The 27,907-nt window shown below is 40.6% G+C and overlaps 1 protein-coding gene across 5 annotated transcripts; it reads left to right on the top strand.

Annotated features, from left to right (window-relative positions):
• The first annotated feature begins 11 nt into the window (after nt 1–11).
• LOC134611230 (dehydrogenase/reductase SDR family member 4-like) lies at nt 12–27,268 on the top strand. Of its 5 annotated transcripts, none has more exons than XM_063454880.1 (11): nt 12–119; nt 4,301–4,357; nt 4,445–4,610; nt 5,095–5,272; nt 8,842–8,943; nt 9,584–9,654; nt 16,736–16,787; nt 17,129–17,263; nt 17,461–17,516; nt 23,655–23,711; nt 26,989–27,268. In XM_063454880.1, exons 2-11 carry the CDS (start codon nt 4,321–4,323, stop codon nt 27,101–27,103), a joined length of 969 nt encoding a protein of 322 aa, XP_063310950.1. In that variant the 5' UTR covers nt 12–119; nt 4,301–4,320; the 3' UTR covers nt 27,104–27,268. The 5 variants fall into 5 exon arrangements, with proteins under 5 accessions (XP_063310950.1, XP_063310948.1, XP_063310947.1 ...); XM_063454875.1 differs by having other exon boundaries at nt 110–119; nt 4,448–4,610; XM_063454878.1 differs by lacking the exon at nt 4,301–4,357 and having other exon boundaries at nt 4,448–4,610.
• Nucleotides 27,269–27,907: the final 639 nt, after the last annotated feature.

Below are 27,907 nucleotides of genomic sequence, written 5' to 3'. Positions count from 1 at the left end.
GCGCCGACTGGCCAGCAGGGGGAGTGAGATCAGTGGGTCCCAGCCGTGCAGTGCAGGCCTGTCTATCCCAGTGCTGAGCCCGCTGTCTGCACGGGGAGCTCCGGGTTGTTTCTGGACAGGTTTGTGAACAGTCTCCGCACTAATACATACCTTGCGGGACATGTAACATGTGAGTCTGTAAGATAGCCAGGCACTGGCTGCACACTGACACAGGGCTGGGAATGGGAGCAAGGTGAAGGCAGACTAACTCCTAGAACTCCCAGCCAGCATCCTGGGCTCACTCACACTGTATGGCTGCTCGCCCCATAAACACAGGCTAGTTGCTTCTCTCTATTACATGGTCACACACTGGGAAAGCCATTGAATATAATAACATTCAGTGTTCCATGTCCACTAGTTTAACCCCTTAAGGACACATGACATGTGTGACATGTCATGATTCCCTTTTATTCCAGAAGTTTGGTCCTTAAGGGGTTAATGATGAGTGTGTGTCTGTCACTGAGAGTATATATGTTTTTGTCAGTGATTGTGTATGCGTGTTTCAGTGTGTGCATGAGTGTCTGTTAGTGAATGTGTATGTCTGTCATTGTGTGTCTTTCAGTGAATGTGTGTATATATGTCTGTCAGTGTGTATTAGGGATCAACCGATTATAGGTTTTGCCGATATTATCGGCAGATATTCATATTTTTGGTTAATATCGGTATCTGCCGATAATCACCGCTAATACCGATAATGAGGAGGGCCGGCGAGCCCATAAGGTGGGGGGGGGGAGAAGGAAAGAACACTAAGGGACGGGGGAGAAAGAAAGACTACTAAGGGACGGGGGGAGAAGGAGAGAACACTGGGACAGGGGAGGGGAGGGGGAAGAAGGAAAGAACACTATGGGACGGGGGGGGAGAAGGAAAGAACACTATGGGACGGGGGGGGGAGAAGGAAAGAACACTATGGGACGGGGGGGAGAAGGAAAGAACACTATGGGACGGGGGGGGGGAGAAGGAAAGAACACTATGGGACGGGGGGGGGGAGAAGGAAAGAACACTATGGGACGGGGGGGGGGAGAAGGAAAGAACACTATGGGACGGGGGGGGAGAAGGAAAGAACACTATGGGACGAGGGGGGGGTGAAGGAAAGAATACTATAGGGGAGGGGTGGGAGAACACTAGGGGGAGAGAGAGAGAAACATTGAGGGAGGGCACTAAGGTACAGGGGAGGAAAGGGAAAAGAAACACTGGGGTAGAGGGGGGACCATTAAAAGAGAAGTGAGAGGAACATTAAAGGAACACTATAGTCACCTAAATTACTTTAGCTAAATAAAGCAGTTTTAGTGTATATATATATATGTATGTATATATATATATATATATATATATATATATATATATATAATTCACTGTCATTTAGGAGTTAAAACACTTTGTTTCTGTTTATTCAGCCCTAGCCACACCTCCCCTGGCTATGATTGACAGAGCCTGCATGAAAAAAAAATGGTTTCACTTTCAAACAGATGTACTTTACCTTAAATAATTGTATTTCAATATCTAAATTGAACTTTAATCACATACAGGAGGCTCTTGCATGGTCTAGCAAGCTATTAACATAGCAGGGGATAAGAAAATCTTAATTAAACAGAACTTGCAATAAAGAAGGCCTAAATAGGGCTCTCTTTACAGGAAGTGTTTATGGAGGCTGTGCAAGTCACATGCAGGGAGGTGTCACTAGGGTTCATAAACAAAGGGATTTAACTCCTAAATGGCAGAGGATTGAGCAGTGAGGCTGCAGGGGCATGTTCTATACACCAAAACTGCTTCATTAAGCTAAAGTTGTTCAGGTGACTATAGTGTCCCTTTAAGGTGAATGGGGGGGGGGCACTAAGAGACAGGTGAGGGGGGGAGTTCCTACTGCACATATTTACACACACACTGCATCTACTATACAGACACATTGCATCCACTACACAAACACACTGCATTTACTAATCAAATACTCACTGCATCCACTACACACAAACACAAATATTCTTGAAAACATAAAACAAATCTGACTGGCATGTATATTTTGTGCATTTACCACTTAATAAAAAAAGGATTTGCAATAATTTTTTTTAAAAATAATAATCATGTTCAAACACAAAAAGAGAAAACAGTGGAACACTTATTGTTCTATTACCCAGTCACCAAGATTCTTATAGGCAAACAAAAATCCTTTATAAGATACGGTACTTAATCACTTAACTTTATAGTATTCCACCTTGGTAACTTTCTTTCTTTACACCTTTAACATAAAGTAAAATACATATAGTGTAAAACCTTTTGAACATATATATAATGCACTGAATAATGGAACACGCACATATTACAGAGCTATATAGACCTAGCTCTGGTGTGGAAAGCCTGTGGGTCCGTTATGGGCGACCCCTCCCCTCTTCCGTGGGGTAGATTTCCAAAGTGAGGAGTTTTTCTCAAAAAAGCAGGAAATAAGCAATATAGTATAATTCTGTTTCTTATTCTATACAAGAATTACTAATAAAGTATACTCACAAACAGAGCCTGTGACCTGGCTCAGTAACCGAACTCTGTGTAGTTACGGACTACACTCCCTTCTTTGCAACGGCAGGAATCACAGAATAATGTTAAAAATTTATACTTTATTAAAATATACTATAAAAAGTATTTTCTAGTCAGAGAAACGCGTATCTGACTATATAGTCTATATATACATTGGTATTTGGCATTTTTGATTGGTTTTTATAGTATAAAAATGTCCCCCCTCTCCTGCTATGCTATCCAGCTGGTAGACAGCCACTAGAGGTGGAGTTAAAGGACCACTCTAGGCACCCAGACCACTTCAGCTTAATGAAGTGGTCTGGGTGCCAGGTCCAGCTAGGGTTAACCCATTTTTTTTTTATAAACATAGCAGTTTCAGAGAAACTCTATTGTTTGCCTACATTTGCCAGTGGGGATCTAGCACCGACGGCGAGCTGTGATGGGTGGTTTCTGTCTGGGTACTGGGAGGAAGTGATCAGACATCACTCCATCCCAGAGCAACCATGCATGTGGAGAGACTGGGTTAGGGGTCTGTGCCATCACCGAATTCCAGTTCTGTTCCGGTGCCCAACTGCTATGTCATTTGTTGGCGCTATATAAATATAATAATAATAAATGGACCAAGCAGCATTACAGTGAACCTTGCGTAACCCAAAGCATGGCTGGTCCCCAATGATTATGTGCCCTTCCCACTTAAAAGAGGCCCTGCTGCTCTGGAAGCTTCTGGTTACAGGCAGCATGTCCTTCTTCCCCCCTCCTTGCAGAAGAGAGTAGCTCCCATGCGGTGAGATGAAGCCTTATAGAGGGCGGGGAGGAGCTTAAATTGACATTTCCTGCCCCCTCCCTCACTTGCTTCCTGATGTATTAATGTATGAAGGAGATTGCCAGGATCAAGATTCAAGATGTCAGCCATGGAGGTGGGACCAGCCGTTGCTAGACAGGTGCAGCGATGGAGAAAAGGTATGTTTAAATGCCATTTAACCCCATTCTGAAGGGTGCTGGGGACATAAACTGCTACTCCAAAACTATGTTTGTATTCCTAACACTATAGTCTTCTAGCAGAAATAGAATTTAGAGAATTTTCCAGGTCGGGTATTTTGACCTTAAAGGGACACTATAGTCACCAGAACAACAACAACAACTAATGTAGTTGTTATGGTGTCTATAGCTGCAGGCATTTTATACAAACATTGCCTTTTCAGAGAAAAGACAGTGTTTATATTACTGCCTAGGGACACCTCTAGTGACCACCCGTCAGAGAGCCACTATAGGTGCTTCCTGGGTCAGTACTTCAGAGTGTGGAGACATGAAACTTTCCCCATAAAGATGCATTGATTCAATGCATCTCTATGAGGATATACTGATTGGCCAGGATGGTGTTTGGCTCCGCCCTAGTCTACCTCCTTGGCTGAGATCATCAGAATTGACGATCTAAGCCAATCCAATGCTTTTCCAATTCTGATGATGTCAGCCAAAGAGGTGAATCGGGGGGTGCTGGAAATAAGGTGAGTTTTTACTATATTTAGGGGGGCTAGGGACTAAATAGTGTTTTTAACGATATAGTGTCAGGAAAACACTTTTGTGTTCCTGACCCTTTAAAGTTAAAATTCACTTTGAATTCTAACTTTAGTGAATACTGCTCTGTGTGCATGAAGTAATATTATGTTAATTCCCACCTATTGTAGACATTTGACCTTAATGGTGACCATTCATACAATGTGCTATTACCATTAGCACATTTTTTGTGTGTTCACAGTTAACAATCATAAACATCACATGAAGAATAAGGCAAAGGTTAAAGGACATTCTACAGGTATGAATGTGATTGTTTAGTGCCCATGTGATTAAAAGATTGATATGTACTTTGAACCTGTATGTACCACCCCTTCTCTTTCTATAGCAGGTTTACAGATCAGAGTCCTCATGCATCGTCTGCCTTTGCTGCGAAGCCTTCTCTCTTTACCGTCTCCTGTTACAGGATCCTGCAGGATGCAGAGTTTAGGAAGCCAACAGCCCCTCAAGAGACTGCAAGGGAAAGTGGCATTGGTGACAGCCTCAACAGAAGGGTAACCTCTGTCTTTTCTGTGACTTCCTATGTTGTTGATTTAAATTTTGTCACATGAATTAAAGTGTCACAAACATGCTTTTATTACCTTTAAACCTTGTCTTGCAAGCATAGATGATTAGAGTTTTAGTCAAACCATTAACTATACATTGTCTGTACACATAAGGTGCCCTGCTATAATGTCTACCTCATGTATACAGTTAGTTCACGTTTCCATTGCATACAACGTTTCAAGGATATTCCCTTAGAGTTGTTATATTAACAATGTTAATAGTATACTTGCCATTTTTATTTAAACTTGAAGTGTACAATTTAGCCATCTGGCAGTATTTGCATTAACTTGCTTAATGTTAGTCGTAAGCATTGCCTGCCACGATCATTTCTAGATGTAGTTGTAGAGGCTAATCCATATGTAACACCCTTGCTTAACCTAAACTCTTTCCTCAAGTACAGTATGCATGTTTACATATACCACTCTCTTCTAGGATTGGCCTGGCAGTAGTCCGGAAACTAGCTGAGGATGGGGCCAGTGTGATGTTGAGCAGTCGTAGACAGCAAAACGTGGATAGAGCTGTCAAAGAGCTTCAGCAGCAAGGACTGGATGTGGAGGGAACAGTGTGCCACGTGGGGAAAAAGGAGGATAGGGAGAGGTTGGTAGAGACGGTGAGCTTTTAATATTCACATGGTTAGGCAGGAGAAAGAGGCATATTGGTGGATATGGAAAAAAAAAAAAAAAAAGGAAGACTAGCAAAGAATATAGTAATAAAAGATCAGTGGACACGGCGAAAGAGTAAGGAAGAAAAGGAAAAGATATGTGGCAGTGACCATCTCTGAATCTGCTCGCAAAATTAATAACATGTCAATATAATATCAGTACACTGATACCAAGTTCTGCTCGCATACTTGCTGTGGATCACATATATCCAACTGATAAGACACATTTTTGTAATCTGAGACTTACATCTGACTCCTCGGTCAACGGCTACTGATAGAGAGTTTGTGAATACAGTATTGCAGTTATTCTTAGGATAAACATTAACCCCAAAGTATAGTTTTTAATGATTTCCATTGGTGTTTTTTTTATTTATTTTTATAACATATCCCTGTTGAAGGAATGGGAACATGTTCATAAAAAAGAGACACTAGTGGGAATATAAACATTCACTGAAGTGGGAATTGTTGGGGATTCAAAGTGAATTTCAAATTTAAAGCAAAAATAGCCAAACTGGAAAAATTCTCCAAGTCTGCTTTGCTACCAGTTCTGCTTTGTTAGCCTTTATTTGAAATTCACTTTAAAGTCCCACAAATCCTCATTGTTATGAATAACCATGTGATGAGAATAAGGATATCTGACAATGAATAAAACAAATCACTATTTCAAATTTCTTTTTTGCCAACTTTCTAATGGCACCTAAAATAACTGTATCATCAACAGTGTCTATTGCTTTATAACGTTTATATTTCTTGTATGACAAACTATTAAAATGAAATTAAATTTTTAGTCGGACTGAAACGTTGACCATCTATAGCACTACAAGCACTTTATGCAAGTGTTTTTTTAAAGATGAAGATGTTTTTAAAGGAGACCGTGAGTGCAGATTACCTTTGGAATTTGTATATATATATATATATATATATATATATATAAATCCACCAAGGAAGGCTGCTCTCCGGGTTTAAAACAAAAATTTATTGATACAATTTAAAAATAACAACCAACGTTTCGGTCCCCGCTCGGGACCTTCTTCAGGGTCAAAAATACAACAGGTGTCCTGTTGTATTTTTGACCCTGAAGAAGGTCCCAAGTGGGGACCGAAACATTGGTCGTTATTTTTAAATTGTATCAATAAATTTTTGTTTTTAACCCAGAGAGCAGCCTTCCTTGGTGGATTTCTGTCTATTGGAGCCTTGGTGATGCGCCCGGTATTGTCACTTTTTGAGCGTGAGTGCAGGGGATTATTGCATTTTTATATATATATATATATATATATATATATATATATATATATATATACACTGGACAAAATTATAAACGCGACACTTTTGTTTTTGCCCCCATTTTCATGAGCTGAACTCAGAGATCTAAGAATTTTTCTATGTACCCAAAAGGCCTATTTCTCTTAAATATTGTTCATAAATCTGTGTTAGTGAGCACTTCTCTTTTGCCGAGACAATCCATCCACCTTACAGGTGTGGCATATCAAAATGCTGATTAAACAGCATGATTATTGCAAAGGTGTGCCTTAGGCTGGCCACAGTAAAAGGCCATGCTAAAATGTGCAGTTTTATCACACAGCGCAATGTCACAGATGTCGCAAGTTTTGAGGGAGTGTGCAATTGGCATGCTGACTGCAGGAATGTCCACCAGAGCTGTTGCCCATGAATTGAATGTTCATTTCTCTACCATAAGCCGTCTCCAAAGGCGTTTCAGAGAATTTGTCAGTACATCCAATCGGCCTCACAACCGCAGACCACTTGTAACCACACCAGCCCAGGAGCCCCACACCCAGCATCTTCACCTCCAAGATCGTCTAAAACCAGCCACCCAGACAGCTGCTGCAACATTTGGTTTGCATAACCAAAGAATTTCTGCACAAACCGTCTCAGGGAAGCTCATCTGCATGCTCGTCGTCCTCATCGGGGTCTCAACCTGACTGCAGTTTGTCGTCGTAACCGACTTGCATGGACAAATGCTCACATTCTATAGCGTCTGGCACTTTGGAGAGGTGTTCTCTTCACGGATGAAACCCGTTTCCACTGTACAGGGCAGATGGCAGACAGCGTGTATGGCGTCGTGTCGGTGAGCGGTATGCTGATGTCAACGTTGTGGATCGAGTGGCCCATGGTGGCGGTGGGGTTGTGGTATGGGCAGGCGTTTGTTGGGGCCAATGAACACAGGTGCATTTTATTGATGGCATTTTGAATGCACAGAGATACCGTGACGAGATCCTGAGGCCCATTGTTGTGCCGTTCATCCACGACAATCACCTCATGTTGCAGCCTGATATTGCACGGCCCCATGTTGCAAGGATCTGTACACAATTCCTGCAAGCTGAAAACATCCCAGTTCTTACATGGCCAGCATACTCACCAGACATGTCACCCATGCAGCATGTTTGGGATGCTCTGGATCGGCATATACGACAGTGCGTTCCAGGTCCTGCCAATATCCAGCAACTTCGCACAGCCATTGAAGAGGAGTGGACCAACATTCCACAGGCCACAATCAACAACCTGATCAACTCTATGCGAAGGAGATGTGTTGCACTGCATGAAGCAAATGGTGGTTACACCAGATACTGACTGGTTTTTGAACCCCCCTGGGTCCCCTAATACAGTAAAACTGCACATTTTAGAGTGGCCTTTTATTGTGGTCAGCCTAAGGCACACCTGTGCAATAATCATGCTGTCTAATCAGCATCTTGATATGCCACACCTGTGAGGTGGATGGATTATCTCAGCAAAGGAGAAGTGCTCACGAACAGATTTGTGAACAATATTTGAGAGAAATAGGCCTATTGTGTACATAGAAAAAGTCTTAGATCTTTCAGTTCAGCTCATGAAAAATGGGAAATATAATCACAGAAACCGAACTCACTCCCAGCGGCCACCGGTGCTCTGGAACAGGACCAGCACTCCCAACACGTTAAGGCAGCAAGAAAGATTCCCAGGCACTCAAAGTGTGAAAGCCGCAGGCAGATTTATTGAAACAAAAAAGTGTTGCATTTATAATTTTGTTCAGTATATATATATATATATATATATATAACAGAATAATTATTTACATTAGTATGTGGCTGATGGTGAATTATACATGTGATAAGACACATAAGAAACAGTTTTAGGGTAGTTGCAATGGTCTGTATTTATGAAGAATATTCATCTTGATTGCTGCATGCTATTGTTCTGTCTCAAGACACATCACATATGTCTAACGTGGAAGGTCTCAATTGGACAGACATGACATGTAGCTAGAATCTCTCATCCCTCCCACCACCCAATTGGTCCTAAATCCCTATGTCCCTCTTTCCTATCTTAATGTCTCTCTCTTTTTTTTTTTTTTGAAACTCCATATTGTTGGTGTGTGTGTAATAGTGCTCCACGACAATAATACTCCCAGTAAAGTGTCCTTCTTTGTCCATGCAAAATTTTGGGAGGAAGCTCATAACCTCTTTCATGCCTGTAATTTGTAGGTGAAACATGAAGGTTACAATTAGTGGTTTGTGTTCTAGGCGGTGCAGCGGTATGGAGGGATCGATATCCTGGTCTCAAATGCTGCTGTGAATCCTTTCGCAGGAAACATACTGGACTCTACTGAGGAGGTGTGGGACAAGGTGAGTGTTTCTGTGATTAGATTTTCCCAACATATGACAAATAAGCAAGATTCAAGACTACTTTACAAACTGGTAATTTTGTATGTGTGTTATCAAAAGGATACAGAACAATAGCACATAGAGCTAGAAACAATATAAATGGCATGAGGGGTATACAGGGCATTTAACTTGGTGTCCACAGGCATTTGTCCAATTTGTGTGTCTTGGTTTCTGTCTTTGTTTAACATTTTGATTCTATCTGGATAAATTCTACAACGTTCTCCAGTATATTTGTTCTTTATATGGTGGCACTTTTAGGAACACTGTAATTATTATCTTGGTTAATTATTCGCATTTCAGATACTTGCATTTAGCATAGTATGTGACTGCATATCATATATTTCCTTGGAAGTGTGTCATGAGTAGTCTGATTTCATCCTCCACCTACAAACTCACCTACACCACCTGAAAAGTAGTGTTGTAGACTGTATGTGTCCATGCAGGGGCCTCATTTAGCAAGGTTGATTCTTCTTTACCCTTTTTGGATAACTCAATAACCATCATGGTACATGGAAATGCTATTAAATAATAGCAGTCTAACATATGATAAGAATTGTAACTACATGGATTGCTGACACACACATTGTCCTTTCCTCCCCAGATTCTGGATGTAAATGTTAAAGCTACATTTTTGTTGGTGAAGCTTGTGGTACCAAAAATGCAGGAAAGAGGGTAAGAATTTGGGTATAACACAGGAAGTACATGTGTATCATGGATTTTTATTTGGCCTTTTTGGGGGGCTGTAGAATATAAGATTTAAAAGAAAGAAGACTTCTGACAGTAAGTATATATTTTTTTATTTTGCATTTAATGCTCCCCCTTACTATTATTCAGATGAAGGGGGGTAGGTAGGGCTCATTGTCTGCCCATTTGCTAGTTTTCAAATATTTAGTAGATATGAGTTTAAAACTTCCCTTATAGTAATATGGGTGTCTTATTAACCCACTGTGACAACCTTCCGGTAGGTTTGCTTGGAGAGGAACGGCAAACCCTTGCAGAGACAACCTTGCCAGGTGCCTAAGAGTGATACAGGAACCTGAGAGATCTATGAGGGCACGTGTGCCTTTATTTACAGAGGCAATGAAGCCAGAAAGGAGCAGACAGAAAGTGGTGTCAGGCAGTCCAATGGCAAGGGCTCGCTGCAAAGGAGCAAAGTCAAGAGTTAAACCGAAGGTCAGAAGCCAGGAAATCCATGAATAGGCAGCAGGATGCAAGAGGTCAAAGGTCGGATACAAGAAGCACGGCCAGGGTCAATGCCAAGGAACCAGGACCAGGAGACTGGGGCAAACACCAGAACAACCAAGCTTGGGTATTTATATGGAGAGCTGATCACATGACTGGAGCCCTCACTATTTATAAAGGAGGAGCCGGCATCTGGCACCATCTTGGTTACACAAAGACTCCCGCTCCCCCAGCAGTCCCGAGCAGCTACACACAGTGGCCGCCATCTTGCCATGGCAACTCCATCATGGAGCTGGCACAGACGAAGAATGCCAGACGGAGGGCAGCACTGCCGGAGTGTCAGCCCATGAGAACCCACTCGCAGGATGCCTCAGGCACGCTGGAGCAGGTCAGTGCAGGGGAAAAACGTGGACACCCCCATAGGCCTTTACATTTATTTACTTGTAATGTGGCGGCAAGCAAGTTCTTGCTAGCTGTTACATTATTAACCAGTGGGAGAATAGTACTTGAAATTATCCTGCATAAAGCAGGTAAACAATATCTTACGGACGTGCATCCTACTGAATGGATTTGGTCCTGAATTTTGTTAAAACCGGTGCTTTGGGAATCATCCGAATACTATGTAAAGGATTGCGTTGATTTTATTCCAGATCAAAATGCAGCCGGGCAATTGCTGCAAATTCAGTCGGATCGGATTTGGCTTTGACCATCGGATTTGACCATCTGATAGAAATAGCAGAATTTTACTCTACTATTTCACGGAAGCACCTCTAGTGACTGTCATATTGACCGCCACTAGAGGCAGGTTAATTCTGCAGTTAAAATATTGCTGTTCCTGCAGCACTGCAATGTTTTCAGCTGTAAGGTTATAACAGAGGGCACATGGCACCCTTCAAAATGAACTGATCTTGGTGCCTATAGTGGTCCTTTAAAGAAGTCTTCATGATCAGTCCCTGTTAAATGGAACATAGACTAATTGTAGACAGATTTAAAAATAAGCCAAAAAATACAATACATGTGGGATTCAGCTGGTATACCTAAAAAACAATGAATAAAAAAGAACATAGCATAATACAGTTTGTGGAAATATAATATTCCCTGCTAAAGGTTGCACTCACGAGAATTAGAAGTAATATACGCTCCAATGGTGCCTCCCCTGATGTCTTGGGGGGCTTATATCTCCCTCTTAGGATCAGGTGTCACCCAGAATTAGGAACCATGCAGGACTCCGACAGGTAGATACGTTGAAAAGAGGTCTATTGATAATATATAAAAAGCAATAAAAAGGAAATCTGGTCTTATGCGCTTTGTCCCACTTATGGGACTTCCTCAGAGACCAATATTCTATAAAACAGTTATAACAATAATGCTCCCAAAAAAGCAATCTTAATTTATAAATAAACAATCTCACAAGATGAGGTTTTTAGAATTTATGTTTGGTGGAATCAGTATTTGCTTTATTTAGACAGGCACGTGTCTAATAATAAGGAGATACCTTACTAATCACCATAGATAACTTATTTCCCCCGATTGTTGATTGGTGCTAATATATATATATATATATCTGTTAAGTAAAATATTATTAGTGATGAATTAGGCAACAAGTCTTATAACATACAGTACAATACTTAACAGTCAATATTATTTAAGGTAAGAAAATGGATGAATAAATCTACTAGCAAATCAAATACTTTACATAAGGCGGCTAATCTAAAAAAAAAAAAAAAAACACAATTTCAATATAGAGTTTTCATGTTAAACTCTATGGCACTTGGTAAAGGGAAACAGTTCTTTGTATCATGGATATATGGCATTGTACCCTGAGTGGTACCTCCGCTGTAGATTCTCTCAGGTCCCATAGTGAAGCAGTGATTATAACTCTGGTGTACCCAAACAACAGCCAAGACTTGATGAAGGGTACAAAATGACCTGTTTTATTAGGGCCAAGTGACCTGTTCTATACACAGACCCCCAGTATGGGGTCTTCATTCACTACAACAGTATAACCCGCCCAGGGGTCTCTGTATGGGAGATAAGTGAGTTTGCTTTGGCTTAAACTAATTATCTCCCAGGCACTAGAGGTACAAAATATTACACAAAACACATAAAATATCACTGGGAAACCCTACAAGTATTATTTCCCCGGATCTGAGCGCCCAAGTTGTCCAAATAGCGCCCATGTATTCTAGGCGAATCCCCACTGGGATGGGGGGAGTTTTGACTGACTGTGAATGTGAGGAAGTAAATGTGTATTTCAAATTTTAGACCTTGTTTAGACCAACAATGCTTTCATTTCACCTATTGTGGCCCAAAATTTGAAATTCACTTTGAATTATCAACAATTCACATTTGTTAATGGAATCAGCTACTTAAAGGGACACTGTAGCCACCCAGACCACTTCAGCTCTTTGAAGTGGTCTGGGTACAGTTTTATAAACTGCAATAATTACCTGCTAGTGTAAACTGCTCCTCTAGGGGCTGTCTACCAGACAGCGACTAGAAGGACTTCCGGGCTTGAAGGCGACTTTTGGTCGCCTCAATGATGCTGGACGTCCTCACACTATGCACAATGCTTTCCTATAGGGATTTGAATAATGCTTTCCTATAGGGATTTAAATGATGCCTTCCTACGGGGAGATACTAATGCAAGCATGGCCATTGCTGATGTCAACGGAGGGAGTGAAGACGGACCTGAGTCAGCGCTGCTGGACCCAGGTAAGTTGCAGAAGGTGTTATTAACCCCTTCTGCACCACAGGGGATGGCCGGGGGCTTGACACATGGGGAAGCTACAGTGCCAGGAAAACGAGTTTGTTTCCTAGCACTATAGTTTCCCTTTAACAAAAATCAAGGGTTCCCAACTGCACCTTTTTTGAGATCTGGAAATCCTATTGTATTAACCAAGATAGTAATTTAATATTTAGTGTTTATGAAATGTACTGTTAATTGGAATGACAACAGTATCTGATTAAAGCAGGATTCCAACTGACTCACATAAACTCCATGTTAAGTTAATTGCATAGACCTCTGCTACATGTACTGCCAATACAGGTACTGGATTACTGGCTAGATGTCCTACATGTTCACCCACACTTTTGCTGCAATGTCTAGGATAGGATATACAGCTATATTGGGTGTTTGTTTTTGTTTAGTAACCCCTCTTGCTTTGTTTCTCATTCTCATGTACTGCCATGACTCAGGTTTATGGGAGTTCAAACAGCTAATGCTCAGTCCATAATACACTGCTTTTAAGAAAATGCTGAGCAGCTCTAAAAGAGCAAAACAAGTATTTACTGCTTTCTGGTATGGTGAGAGCTCATTTGATCATGAGCTCTCACTTAAACATTATCTTATATACAGTCAGGTCCATAAATATTGGGACATCGACACAATTCTAATCTTTTTGGCTCTATACACCACCACAATGGATTTGAAATGATATGAACAAGATGTGCTTTAACTGCAGACTTTCAGCTTTAATTTGAGGGTATTTACATCCAAATCAGGTGAACGGTGTAGGAATTACAACAGTTTGTATATGTGCCTCCCACTTTTCAAGGGACCAAAAGTAATGGGACAATTGACTGCTCAACTGTTCCATGGCCAGGTGTGTGTTATTCCCTCATTTTCCCATTTACAAGGAGCAGATAAAAGGTCCAGAGTTAATTTCAAGTGTGCTATTTCCATTTGGAATATGTTGCTGTCAACTCTCAATATGAGATCCAAAGAGCTGTCACTATCAGTGAAGCAAGCCATCATTAGGCTGAAAAAACAAAACAAACCCATCAGAGAGATAGCAAAAACATAAGGTGTGGCCAAATCAACTGTTTGGAACATCCTTAAAAAGAAAGAACGCACCGGTGAGCTCAGGAACACCAAAAGACCCGGAAGACCATGGAAAACAACTGTGGTGGATGACCGAAGAATTCTTTCCCTGGTGAAAAAAACACCCTTCACAACAGTTGGCCAGATCAAGAACACTCTCCAGGAGGTAGGTGTATGTGTGTCAAAGTCAACAATCAAGAGAAGACTTCACCAGAGTGAATACAGAGGGTTCACCACAAGATGTAAACAATTGGTGAGCCTCAAAAACAGGAAGGCAAGATTAGAGTTTGCCAAACAACATCTAAAAAAAAGCCTTCACATTTCCTGAACAACATTCTATGGACAGATGAGACCAAGATCAACTTGTACCAGAGTGATGGGAAGAGAAGAGTATGGAGAAGGAAAGGAACTGCTCCTGATCCAAAGCATACCACATCATCAGTGAAGCATGGTGGTGGTAGTGTCATGGCGTGGGCATTTATGGATGCCAATGGAACTGGTTCTCTTGTATTTATTGATGATGTGACTGCTGACAAAAGCAGCAGGATGAATTCTGAATGTTTCGGGCAATATTATCTGCTCATATTCAGCCAAATGCTTCAGAACTCATTGTATGGCAGATGGACAATGACCCAAAGCAACCAAAGAGTTTTTTTAAGGGAAAGAAGTGGAATGTTATGCAATGGCCAAGTCAATCACCTGACCTGAATCCGATTGAGCATGCATTTCACTTGATGAAGACAAAACTGAAGGGAAAATGCCCCAGGAACAAGCAGGAACTGAAGACAGTTGCAGTAGAGGCCTGGCAGAGCATCACCAGGGATGAAACCCAGCGTCTGGTGATGTCTATGCGTTCGAGACTTCAGGCTGTAATTGACTGCAAAGGATTTGCAACCATGTATTAAAAAGTGAAAGTTTGATTTATGACTGTTAATCTGTCCCATTACTTTTGGTCCCTTAAAAAGTGGGAGGCACATATACAAACTGTTGTAATTCCTACACCGTTCACCTGATTTGGCTATAAATATCCTCAAATTAAAGCTAAAAGTCTTCAGTTAAAGCACATCTTGTTTGTTTAATTTCAAACCCATTGTGGTGGTGTATAGAGCCAAAAAGATTAGAATTGTGTCGATGTCTTTGCTTGGTACCAAATGCTGCAGCCATGTTACTAACTAGTGCTTAAAAACAAAATCATTTTAATCTGTCGACAGTTTGCCTGTACTTTGGGGAATACACTGCAAAGCTGGTTTCCTGACTTACGGTATATACTGACCTAGTACACAGCTACTTGAAGGGTTTCTTTGTTCACTGCACTCTCAACTGCTACCCTTTATAATTAAATGTACTACAACTGATGTTACAAGGAGACCCTTTTCTCATGATGCTTGAACTATTTCCCTTTCAGTCAAAGCAGCTTGTTCGACTGAAATATTTAAAAATGGACTCATGACTCTAACCTATGCTCAGGCTTTTGAATATGCTGAACTTCTTAACTTATTTGAACTTCTGTTGTGTCCTAAAATTGCTGGTTCTTGCTTAATAAGTCATTGTGTATTTAGCAGGGATATGGAACAAATTGCAGTTTCCATCCTATACCCATTGATTATGGTGAAATGCAGAAAAAAAACTTTTGGATATTAAAATATCCAATTGTTCCCCCAAACCTCCACCCATGGATGGCAGGTGGGGGCTCTAATATTAATAAGGCGGGTCTAGTATTCTTCCCCAAGCTGTTATCTGTGGGCTACAACAGGGAACTATAATATGGTCTGGTTCCCATGGGTGGCTGGTGGGACTTAAATATTGGTAAGGGGAGTACCTTACGTCACCCACCCCTGGGTGGCTGCCGAGGGCTTAAATTAAAAGTACAAGAGGGGGAAGAGGCCATGTCATTGTCTATCAAACCAAAGTTTTTTCCTAATTCCTCTCACTCTCATATTAATAATGTGAGGGATCTATTGCCTCCCCCCCCCCCCCCCCCAATCTTGGCGGATCTAGACTCCTATATTGCTAGGAACCTTGTGTACTCTCCCCAATCCTTATCCATTGGGCTGCCAGTGGGGACTCTAATTTTAAATGGGGCGATGTAGTGTCTTCCACCCATAGACTACACCTGGAAAAAATACTTCTTACTTACCATCAGATGTCTTCTTTCAGCTAAATCTTTTTTTTCTTCAGCCTGAAAAAGGTCAACATGCAACTCAATAAATAATATTCCATATGAGCTCTGTGGTGCTGGAACAAGGCTAGGAACTATACAAGCTCAATCAGAGCACTCTGATTGGTGTTAACAGTCTGCCCACTAAAATGTTTACCGAATTTGGGCCTAACTGAATGACGAGTTGACTAGATGTTCGAAGAACTAAAAAGAAAAACACAAACTCACTAAAGTGAGAATTCAAAGTAAATTTCACATCTATGGCCAGAATAGCTAAACTGAAAGCTTAGCTGACTTAGAGAATCTTACCAGGTCGACTATTTTGACCTTATATTTGAAATACACTTTGAATTCTCACTTTAGTGAATAACTCTGTTAAACATGACTGCAAATTCTTTCCATGCACATCTATAAAGATTAGCCAGTCTTATGTTTGTCCTATTAGCACATACCATAGGGTATTTGCTGCATGTAATCCCATCACAGTACATTTGCACATGTAAATAAAATATTCTGGTGATACATAGTGGCATTGGACACCGCATTAGTGCTTACCTAGATCAGTGATATCATTTCCTCTTCCTTTGCAGGGGTGGAAGCATTGTGATTGTATCGTCTCTGGCTGGATACACCCCATTCCCTGTGAGATATTTTTCTCAATGCATGCCTTTCTCATCCCATCATCTTCCTCTAATTCTCACAGTCTCTGTGTTATCATAAGACTCTGGTTTTCTCCTCTGCCCATGCAGAAAACTGTACTTCACTTTTCCTCTCCTCTTTACCTACATTATGCTGCTTCTATTATCCATCACAAACTGACTCCTCAGGCTCTGTATATTTATAACTTCCCCTATAGTTCTCTTATCTTAATAAACTATAATCCACTTATCTGTGTATATTCTAAAGTTACCATTCGTCCTATTCCTTGCCTGTATAATATAGGTTTAACGTAATCTTCTAACTTTCAATGTCCATTCTTTTAGAGCCTTGGTCCATACAGTGTCAGCAAGACAGCATTGCTTGGTCTCACGAAGGCCCTGGCACCAGAACTTCTACCTCTGAACATTCGAGTGAACGGCCTGGCACCTGGACTCATCCGTACCAAGTTCAGCTCAGCTGTGAGTATGAAAGATTTTTGAGGAGTGTGATTGTATAGTTATGAGTGTGGAGACGTTCCCATATTATTTGGTGTTGAGGAGTGAGTTTATAGGAAATATAGTGTATGTTTGGTGTACTGTATGATTTGTATAGTTTTAGAGTACAGAAAGTGCAAGTTATTTGGGAATGGGATTTAAAGGTGTCATTCTTCCCACAGCTTTGGAAGGATGAATCCATGGCGCAAACGGTGAAGAGCGTGGTCGGCTTTAACAAGTAAGCACTGGAGTCTCTGCTGGAAGCACACAGCTTTGAGTGTTATCAAATTGTTAATGTTATGACTTTATTTTTATATGTGTGTATTATTTCATTCATATCATAACTATCTTGCAGAATAGTGGGTGATGATGTCAATTGCCTTTTATCTTACATGGATGATGCAGCTTGAAGAACACATAACTAGTTCTATACACATATAGGTGCTATACTCTATCAATTCTTCACGGATAACCAGAATTTACAGAGAAAAATCATAGTGCTGTATCACAATAGCATAGTGGTGTACTATTGACTAGTTTGATAGAGGTTTATTTCAAAACACCTGTAAAATCACTGTATGACCTGAGTCACTATACACCTGCTCCCTGCTCTTGTTTTGGGGCCTGCATGTCATTAAACTAATATTGCTGCAGAAATGGTTAAATAATATGAAAAAGGTTCATATTATTTTGATAGGGAGATAGACTAGATGTCTGGTATGTACTGCTTGTATGTGGCAAGGCTATTGGACACTGGCTGCCCAGAGCCAGGCTATACATGTCCCAGGTGTCAGGAAATACAAGTTCAACGTTCCTACTTTAATATAACCATAATGGAATGAGATAGATGCAGCATACTATTTTTTTTAATTTTTTTGTATAGTCACCCAGTCTTCTTCAGCTCATGGAAGGGATCTAGGTGCAGTGTCCCTGCGCTCTTAACCCTGGAATGTATATGTTTTTGAGAAATTGCAATGTTTTCATTGCAGGGTTAAGTCCACTTCTAGTGGTTGTCAGTATGAGACGCTTCCACTGCACTGACAGAGTAAAATCAGCCACTCTTCGCAGAAGCCCCATAGAAAATCATTGATTCAATGTTCAATGAGGACGAAGCAATAGATTGTGATTCCAGTGTACAGCAGTACATGGGTGGGCTTACATGTGTGTTTCGATTCATCATACAATAAAACTTTTATATATAATATAATACTTATATTTATTAATTTTCTTACATTTTGGTGAGCAAGAGAAGACAATACAATATAGGATATGTGCATAAAAATGTCATTTTAAAGAGCATACAACTAATAATTTGCAAAAAGATTGGCTCAATATTTTGAATTTCAGTCTACATTCCATCAATAATTGTGATATATTTTATTATGTTCCTGTTATAATAACGTATTCATGTCTATAGGGGAACATGTAATTTATACATCTATTAATCCACTTTCAGAACGTGAGTAAGATATATAAGGTGGGGTTTTGATGGGAGAAGATTCAGTATTTTATCCTGTGTTGTGTTTTGTTTTTTCTGGTTTGTTTTTTTAAACAGTTATTATTTTTTTCATTCATCAGGAATGCATACAGAAAAGATAAATAGGTAGGGTAAAGCAGGGCCGGTGCAAAGATTTTTGCCGCCCTAGGCAAATGTAAAGTTTGCCACCCCCCCATGTGACATCACAATGCCCCACCCATATGATCTGCCATGTTAACTAACGCCAGTGCTGCACACAGTGTGTGTTTACATTAAAAAGCCTGCAGGGACAGGCTATAGACACCAGAACCACTACATTAAGCTGCAGTGGTTCTGGGGACTATAGTGTTTCTTTAATGTGAGGTAAATTAGAGATTAGTGCCACGAATAATATGCTAGATTGCCTACTTACAACCAGATGAGGATGATGATGGGCTCTAGCTGCAGTCTGGCTCCACTGGTCTGGTGCTCTCTGGAGGCTGTTTGTAACTGTGGTCACAAAAATCAATGTTCTGGGAGAACGGGAAGCAGCTCCATTTTTTGGGGGCCCTTTACACACCTCAAGGTCTGGGTCCCAGGGTCCACCTTCATGTTCCACCAATGAGTTTGTTCACAGGGGGTGGAGTGTGTAGGGGATGTCCTGATATGTGTGTAAGGAATGCATTGTGTGAATCTGTGTTTGTATGTGTAAGGGCTGCAAGGTGTGTTTCTGTGTATGTACGGGATGCAGTGTGTCTGTGTCTGTAAGGGGTGCATTGAGTGTGTGTAAGGAATGCATTGTATGTTTCTGTGTGTCTAAGGGATGCATTGTGTGTAAGGGTTGCATTGCTTGTGTGTGTGTAATGCATTGTGTGTTTTTCTGTGTGGAAGGGGTGCTTGTCTTTGTGTGTAAGGGGTGCATTGTGTGTGTGATGTCAATCTCTCCCCCTTCCCTTGTCACTCTCTTCTCCCCCCTCTCCCTCCCTTGTCACTCTCTTCTCCCCCCTCCCTTGTCCCTCTCTTCTCCCCCCCTCCCTTGTCCCTCTCTTCTCCCCCCTCCCTTGTCCCTCTCTTCTCCCCCCTTGTCCCTCTCTTCTCCCCCCTCCCTTGTCACTGTCTTCTTCCCCCTTGTCACTGTCTTCTCCCCCCTTGTCACTGTCTTCTCCCCCCTTGTCACTCTCTTCTCCCCCCGATGTCACTCTCTTCTCCCCCCGATGTCACTCTCTTCTCCCCTCCCCACTATCATTCCCCCTCCCCTGTCACTCTCACCACCCTGTCAATTTCTTTCTCTCCCCTGTCAATTCCCCTCCCTGTCAATTTCTTTCTCTCCGTGTGCACTTCCTGTTAGTCTGGCTGGGTACAGGAGACCGATGCTCCCTGTACCCGCGGACCATACAGAGCTCGGCTACGCTACAGTGAGGGAGTGACAGGAGGGAGCGCTGAGCGCTTCCCTCCTGTCAGCCCTTCGCCCTCGACGCACCAGCCGGGCAAAGCTGCAGCCACCTGAGGCTCTCTACAGAGCGCTCGGGCAGCTGCAGCATTAGGGGGGGCGGCGCTCCTGGCGGCGTCCCTTCCCAAGGGTCGCCCTAGGCAGCTGCCTAGTCCGCCTAACAGGTAGCGCCGGCCCTGGGGTAAAGCATGATAGTTAAAAAAAATCGGATAAAAACGCATAAATGTGTATGCATCTCTAAAATTAATTACAACCCATTATAAAGCACTACGGAATTAGTTTGAGCTATATAAATATAATAATAATAATTACACCTTCTTGGGGTGAAATCAGTATCCCATGCGTTTCTAAAATCACAATGTGCATTTCACCACTGTTATGGAACGAGTCATACCTAAAAACAGAATTTAAGGAGGAGGGTGAACCAGAGCAAAAAATATAATAGTACTCCTTTCAGCTCTAACCAAAATGGCGTACCATGGTTTCCAACATGTTTTCAATAAAGTAGTTTTAGGAACACATGTTTGGGCACACCTTTGGTTTATTTGAAGAGGCAGTTTTATATTTAGGAATACAGAAAATGGACAACATTTCAGCACCTACTTGTGCCTTTGTCAATTAGACTCAGATCTATATGCCTATAAATTAGATAAGGCCAACACACTCAGTCTCAGGACGAGTAAGGATGTCAACATTTACCTCTTTAGATGTAGCACTGTATGACTTGAAGAAATAGTTGGGCAGGTGAATGGGTAGGGTCTCAAAAAGATAAAGCATTCTTGGAAGAAGCTTCATATTGATGATCCTCCCCCACCATGAAATGTGTTGTAAAGCCCAATCTTCCATATTCTGCCAAAATCTTCTGAAGCAGGGCAAGAATTGTGAGAGTAAACCTAGCTCAGATCCCTGGTTACTTACATCCTAAAATATTTGAGGGAGGCAACGGACCACTGAGGCGGGCTCAGGTCAGCAGATCAAGCTGGCAGGCAAATGTTCGAGATGGTTGATTTTGAGAAGTTAATACGTAGGTTGGAGATTTAACCATTTCAGTTAAATTTAAGAAATTAGGAACAGTTACGGAACAGCAGGTTACATAGAACAGCAGGTCATCAGGATATGCTGCACCTTATGCCACCTTATGCTCTTCCCACCCCACTTTGACCCCCCTTTTCCCTTCTGGATTGACCTGTATCGCATTGAGAAGGGGTTCGAGGGCAAGGACAAAAAGTGACAACAGGCAGTCTTGGCAAGTCCCATTATGTATCTCAAAGGAGTCAGTAAAGGCCCCATGGCCACACAACCCGGCAGTCAGGGAGACATAATGGCGAATTCATTGTTGCATAAACGGACTCAACCGTACATGGCAGAGTGTGGCAAACAGGAATGTCCATTTACCTTGATCTTCACAGCGTCTGTAGAAAACAGGAGATGGCCCCCAGATTCTGTTTTTTTGTTGATGAAGCAGAGTCTGGATAGTGTTTTCTCTCGTCCGCTCAGTGGTATGAAGCCTGTTTGGTCCTCGTGATTGAGAGATGCTTCAATCACATGGCCAGTATTTTTGAAAAAAGCGTTGTCACAGTTTATGAGGGAAATTGGATGGTAGCTTGATAAGTGCTCTTCGTCCTTGGTGATTATGGTTATGTTAACTGACAAAATTTGCCTTGAGATGGCAGTGTCCTCCCGAATTGCATTGAACACCGCGACAAAGTGTGGAAGTAAATTGTAGTATTTCAGTGTCAGCCCATCAATCCCTGGACTCTTGCCTGTTTGCGTAGTCTTAGCTCCTAGGGCCAGTTCTTCCTCAGTGTCTTCTAGAAGTTGTGCGTCTGTACGGGAAAATCTGCTTTGTGTTTATATCTAGAGGTTATCGCCAATTGTCACTGTCTGGGATTTCCTGTTTTGTGAGGGTTCTGTTGAAGTCCCACCTTGAATAGATTTTCCTGGAGGAAAACAATCAGTGCTCTCTTAGCTTTAAAGTCTTCCACTGCACGTGAACATTTTTCCGGGATATTAAGACCATTGGCCTTTATGGAAAGCACACTCAGGGGCATGGGTGTAAACATCATGGTGGAGTAGGTTGGACAACACCAGGCAACTCAATTACAAATGATGGGAAGGAGAAGTGTGAAACACCAAAACAAAACACCTGTCCGGCAACCAGGAGGTACGGGTGGCAGTGAAGGTGATTTGGGAGAAAGAACCAGCTGGTCACTTAAAACCTCTCCTCAGAACCAAGACACCAGAACCTCTGGGGACACCCGTCAGGATGCCGCAAGATTTGTCAATCCCAAACCAGTGAGTCTATAGGCTGCTTGAATATGGTCAATAAGTACTAAAAACAGAAACCAGTCACCCATACAGAATCAAAGATTAAGACAAAAATGAATGATGGTAGTTGAAATTCACAATTACATGTACTTGCCCAAGTGAATCTAAGAGGACTTACGCAATTTGACAGCCATAGCCCTTATAACATAATTTTGTACAGTTTGAAAATTTCTCTATCACAATTTAGAGACAGAATAAGCAGTGGCAGATGAACTATGTCGGATTAAAATTACAGATTGGTATTGGGCTGTGACATATGGCGCCGATGTACATCCTGTGCAGAAATGGTCTATCCAGACTTCTTGCAATTAGGAAACCATACATAAGGAAATGGGAAAAAGCAAAAGAGGTTGCAATCAATAAAAAAGCAAAAGGAGTGAAGCAGAAACTACTATAAAGCCTGGTATGACTGTTATCTGTGTTACTTAAACCATGTTCAGCACTAATATGTCCTCCAGAGTCATAAGCCATGTATTTTTGAGCTGACGTAGTGAATGACCCTGAGTGAAGGAGCAAGAAACGAAGGATCATGAGAATCTGGTTGTGGTCGTCTGTGTCCAGTATTCACCTGGTACTTTTTCACAATGTTCAAGTTTACTGGCAGCTTCCAGATAACCTATGAGTACAGTGTGAGCCTCTTAGTTCCTTGTTATCGATCATTGGTTGCAATGATGGTTACTGCAGTACGGCATAATGAAATGCTCTCCACTCAACTTACATTCAGAAATGGAAATAGTAATTGGACTTTTCTGTACAACTTGGTTCGGGAGTCTGTCTTCATCTTGCCACATGCTTTTGCGCTCTATAATAAAATAACAGCCAGCTTTTTTTTGGAAGATTCTACTTCAGACGAATGTGAGGAGATGAAGGCATCCCTTGGAAAAGCAAGCGGAGTACTCTTATATGGAAGAGGCAGGAATCAGATTATCAAAGCAAGGAATATGTTGCCATATACAACTTGACCACAGAAGATATCTCTACCAGTTGCAGAATCTACCATGTCAGCCTTTTGGTGGAAAGTCACTTGCGCATTCAACAGTCATGAACGAATACAGACCAAACCATGGGTTGGTGTAAACTCACTCTGTGCAGCAACCTGTCCACGTATCAATTGCTGATCTTATTATTCATTTATTTTGCAGAGAGCTGCAAGCAGATTACGAGCCACGGAAAAGAGCTGAGCAGCTCAAACAATGGAGGTAAGTGTGGGGTACAAATATTTAAAAATATGCAATGTGAAAAGAAAATCTGATTAAATCAGTTTAATTCATGTTGACTTAATTGTAGTAGGTAAGACAGAAAATCTATTTGATTTCATATGATTTTTAAAAAAAAATCAATACATAATCCATACAATTACAATTTTGAGTTGCTCTTAAATCTAGAAATCACTTAACCAGATGCACAATGTTCATCCTCTTTTCTTTTAAGAAGTTCCTCATCCTCACTTCTTCAAAGAAGCTTATAATTAAAGGGACACCTCTTGCGTGACTTTTACTACATTTTTGTAGTGCATTATTTACCCATTAAACATATTTGTTATGGAAAGCATTACAAAAGAATGCACATTAATACAGAAAAATATTAAAGGAATAAAAACATTTAGCTAAGATGTTCTCCCTTCGGCTGCAAGAACCAAGAAACATTTTGTCTTCTAGGAATGTCCAAATGAACCAGAAGATGGTTATTTCAGCAAATACTTTCTCATAAACCAAGAGAATCACTACAAATACAAAAAAGCTGGATTTCTGAGATGAAATGCCAGGAAGGCACATACTGCTTTTTTGATGCACAGTTCTAAAGTTCCAAGAGAGTGAATGGAATAGGAGACACACATGTTTTCCTACTGCAAAACCATCTTTTCTCAAAGCATCATGTGTTGAAAAGTAAAAGGCAAGTCCTGTCATGGACACTGAACTGGTGTGCCCAGTCCGTGGTGTATAACAAAATGTTATTCTGAAGAACCATCAAGAAATCCCAGACAAGATTGATGATTGCCAACCTCACTCTGCAGCTGTTGAAGAAGAAGAAAATATTGCTTGGAGTGTCCCTTTAATATAACGAGATCCCACAATAATTCTCCACTGTGACCAACTGCAGAGCTGATACAGTCTTTCTGTCTATATTTGTGACTAACGTTTCTCCTACCTTGCATTTAACCTATATTGTACACCCTCTGTGTTGATACCAGAGTTAACTCTTATGTATAAGTAAGATATTAACAATATAAGAATCATTATTACTGATTATTTCAACCAATGAAAGCCAGTGAAAGTATTGAAGTATTGATCTATCTGCTAAATGCCAATTAGTTACACAGTCTTTTGGAATATACTTCACATATGACATGAATTATACTAGCAAAGAGTGCAGGGGAGAGAGAGAGAGAGAGAGAGTGTGTTAGTTATGGTATTGAATAGTGAGTGCCTTACTGTAAGGACTTTTGTAATCTAATTTATATACATATATGCAGGAGCAACTGTTGTGCTTCTTTTATTGGCTTTACAAGCTTTGCCATTCACAACACAGAAAATATGTCACTTAATTAACTATTGCAGTGCATGGTACATTAAACTTTGCCCAATAATGTCTATAATAGTTAATAAGATATTTACAGCGTGCTTTGAAACCTGATTGCTATTCTTGAGCCAAGGAGATTTGATTGTAATGATAGTTAGAAATCCCACTTGACTCAATACTTAGAAACTTAGGTTTCTGAGTATATATGGTAATACCCAGGCTGATAGTGTTTTACTGCCCAGGCTGAATTTTAACTGGCCAATGGCTAGTGGTTTAGTGGAAATTGTGAATTTTATTGAACTATGTTTAAAACTGCAGGTCACTGCTGAATATAAGTGCAGGGAATCCCATGAATGACTATGTTATGCATCTGGAGACGTCCAGTCTTTCTGAGCTGTCATGTATATGGCATTTTTAGTTTTGTTTTTATAAATAAGTATGTAGTAAACAGATTGTTGTTGGTTATTAGTGTCACCTGTATTAATTCTTCACAGAAGAACTAGATACTAAAATTGGTAATGAATAAAATATGAAATAAGGTTATACAAAGTAAACAGTTATGGGAAGATGACAAGTAATTATTAAAAGAGCACTATATGGTCAGGAACACAAACATGTATTCCTGACACTATAGGGTTAAAACCACCATTTAGCCACCCTGGTCCCCTCATGCCTCCCTAAATATAGTAAAATCTTACTAGTATTCAAGTCTGGGGCTGCTTGCTTTGTCACGGTTTCCTTTTGACCTGCCCACTGGCTGCTGACATCAGCAGAAGTGGTAGCCTGATCCAATCACAATGCTTCCCCATAGGATTGACTGAGATTGACAAAGAGGCAGATCAGGGGCAGAGCCAGCATGATTCAAGCACAGACCTGGCCAATCAGCATCTCCCCATAGACATGCATTGAATCAATGCATTTCTAAGAGGAAAGTTCAGTGTCTGCATGCAGAGTGAGGAGACACTGAATATGTGGATGCATTTTAGGCAGCCATGACCCAGGAAGGATCTCTAACAGCCATCTGAGGAGTGGCCAGTGAAGTTATCACTAGGCTGTAATGTAAACACTGCATTGTCTCTGAAAAGACAGTGTTTACAGCAAAAAGCCTGAAGGTAATGATTCTACTCACCAGAACAAATTCAATAAGCTGTAGTTGTTCTGGTGACTATAGTGTCCCTTTAAATAAGAAGATATGAGAAAATCAAGAAGTAGATATGATAATAATATTAGTTTGGTTTGACATCAGCAATTATTGGCTCATTGATTTACAGATGTGTTAATTAGGATAATATAAGGTATTGAATACATAATGTGATTATTAAACAACATATTGAATAGGGTTATATGAGATAACCAATAAGTTTTGGGATCATGAAAAGGAAATATTGAATCAGATGTAAGTTTATTAGTAAATGATGGGAATTATGTGAAATATACAATAAAACTGATGAAATTGATCAAATCATTTTGTGGTGACTGAAATTAAGTGCAGACTGTTTATATTGAGGCAATATCTTTGGAAAGATGATTTGTTGACAATAAATATTAAGGTAGACATAAGATGATAATAGAGCCTCATTTCACAAAAAAAAATAAAAAACACAACCTGCAGCATTTAGTGGGGTGAATAAAGCAGTAAGTGTAAAACATACTTGCCTCCAGTGCACTTCTGTGTTCTGTGTGGCTTTATACAGTCATACAGTGCCTTCTGCTTCCTTGGCTTCAACAGAGAAATTCTGTATGAATGCATGCATGTTCTCAAAGAAGTGCCGTCTGCACACATGCCCAGTACTTTTGGCACTGCATATTTTTACTAATTTGCATTTTTTGCCTGGTGCTACTCAGCAAAGCATGTAAAGTAAAATAAATATAGTTTTGAAAAAATGTAATTTTGGACTGTATAGAGCAGGTGTTTGCAAGGTAAAACTCATACTGACATTGCTATTTCTGCCACAGGATTGGAGAGCCAGAAGAATGTGCTGGAGCAGTCTCTTTCCTCTGCTCTTCTGATGCTTCATATATCACCGGGGAAACCATTGTGGTAGCAGGAGGGACACCCAGTCGGCTATGAGCAATTCTCAATACGTTATACTTTTTTTCTAATTGTGATCATTTGCCTAAGAAATAAATTTCTGTAATAACATGCTTCTAAATGTATCAAAGCTTTATTGCTACTGTTGGGAATCCCATTATAAATGTTACATCATTTTGCATTAAAACCCTTACATCATAATTAGCCACGGGTAATCTAAATTGAGTTATATAGACTAAATAAAATTACTTTATATGCCAGCGTTTTCCCGTTCCGCCGTGATTTCATCGATCCAAAATGGCCGTGGCAATTTCCTAATCGGGTGTCCCATGCACTTTCATGGGTATTATTGCCAATCGAGGGCTGTTTGATAGGTAATATTGCTGTCAATACATTTTTGGGAATTTTTATTAAAGCTTGGAGCAGCTGTATACACTTTTAAATTTTGTAGTCTATACTCCCAAGACCAAGTAGTTTTGATCTGGTTTGGCTCTTTATATTTGTAGGTTTAGGCTCTGGTTTGGCTCTTCATGAGTAGATGTAGGTTTTCTTTAAAATTCTGTGTTGATTGAATCACCCTGTAAAAGTAGAGCAAGTGTGTTTCACTTTTAGATATTAGAGAGATCCCAAATTTCACAGGAGAAGGACTGTAGATTTTGAAAGCAATGGGAGAATCAGATAATTTTACAGAAATTTTGGCACTTTGATTTCATTTTCCAAAATGTTTAGATAATAACGATGTAAAAAATATGTGTGGCATTTTGAGATATTATAAAGATATCTGTAAACTTGGGAAACAGTGGGAGATGGAATGATTTTTGAAATCAGAGATTCCTGCCTAAA

The sequence above is a fragment of the Pelobates fuscus genome, chromosome 5 (assembly GCF_036172605.1).
Source record: "Pelobates fuscus isolate aPelFus1 chromosome 5, aPelFus1.pri, whole genome shotgun sequence".
In the NCBI taxonomy this organism is placed as follows: domain Eukaryota; kingdom Metazoa; phylum Chordata; class Amphibia; order Anura; family Pelobatidae; genus Pelobates; species Pelobates fuscus.
This window is presented reverse-complemented; position numbering and strand designations above follow the sequence as displayed.

What these genes read in the sequence shown, in the direction of transcription:
- LOC134611230 (XM_063454880.1), top strand. Translation starts at nt 4,321, where the DNA reads ATGAAGAATAAGGCAAAGGTTAAAGGACATTCTACAG. An exon ending in GTGACAGCCTCAACAGAAGG is followed by an intron (nt 4,611 to 5,094) that starts GTAACCTCTGTC and finishes ACTCTCTTCTAG; the next exon opens with GATTGGCCTGGCAGTAGTCC. An exon ending in CCAAAAATGCAGGAAAGAGG is followed by an intron (nt 9,655 to 16,735) that starts GTAAGAATTTGG and finishes CTTCCTTTGCAG; the next exon opens with GGGTGGAAGCATTGTGATTG.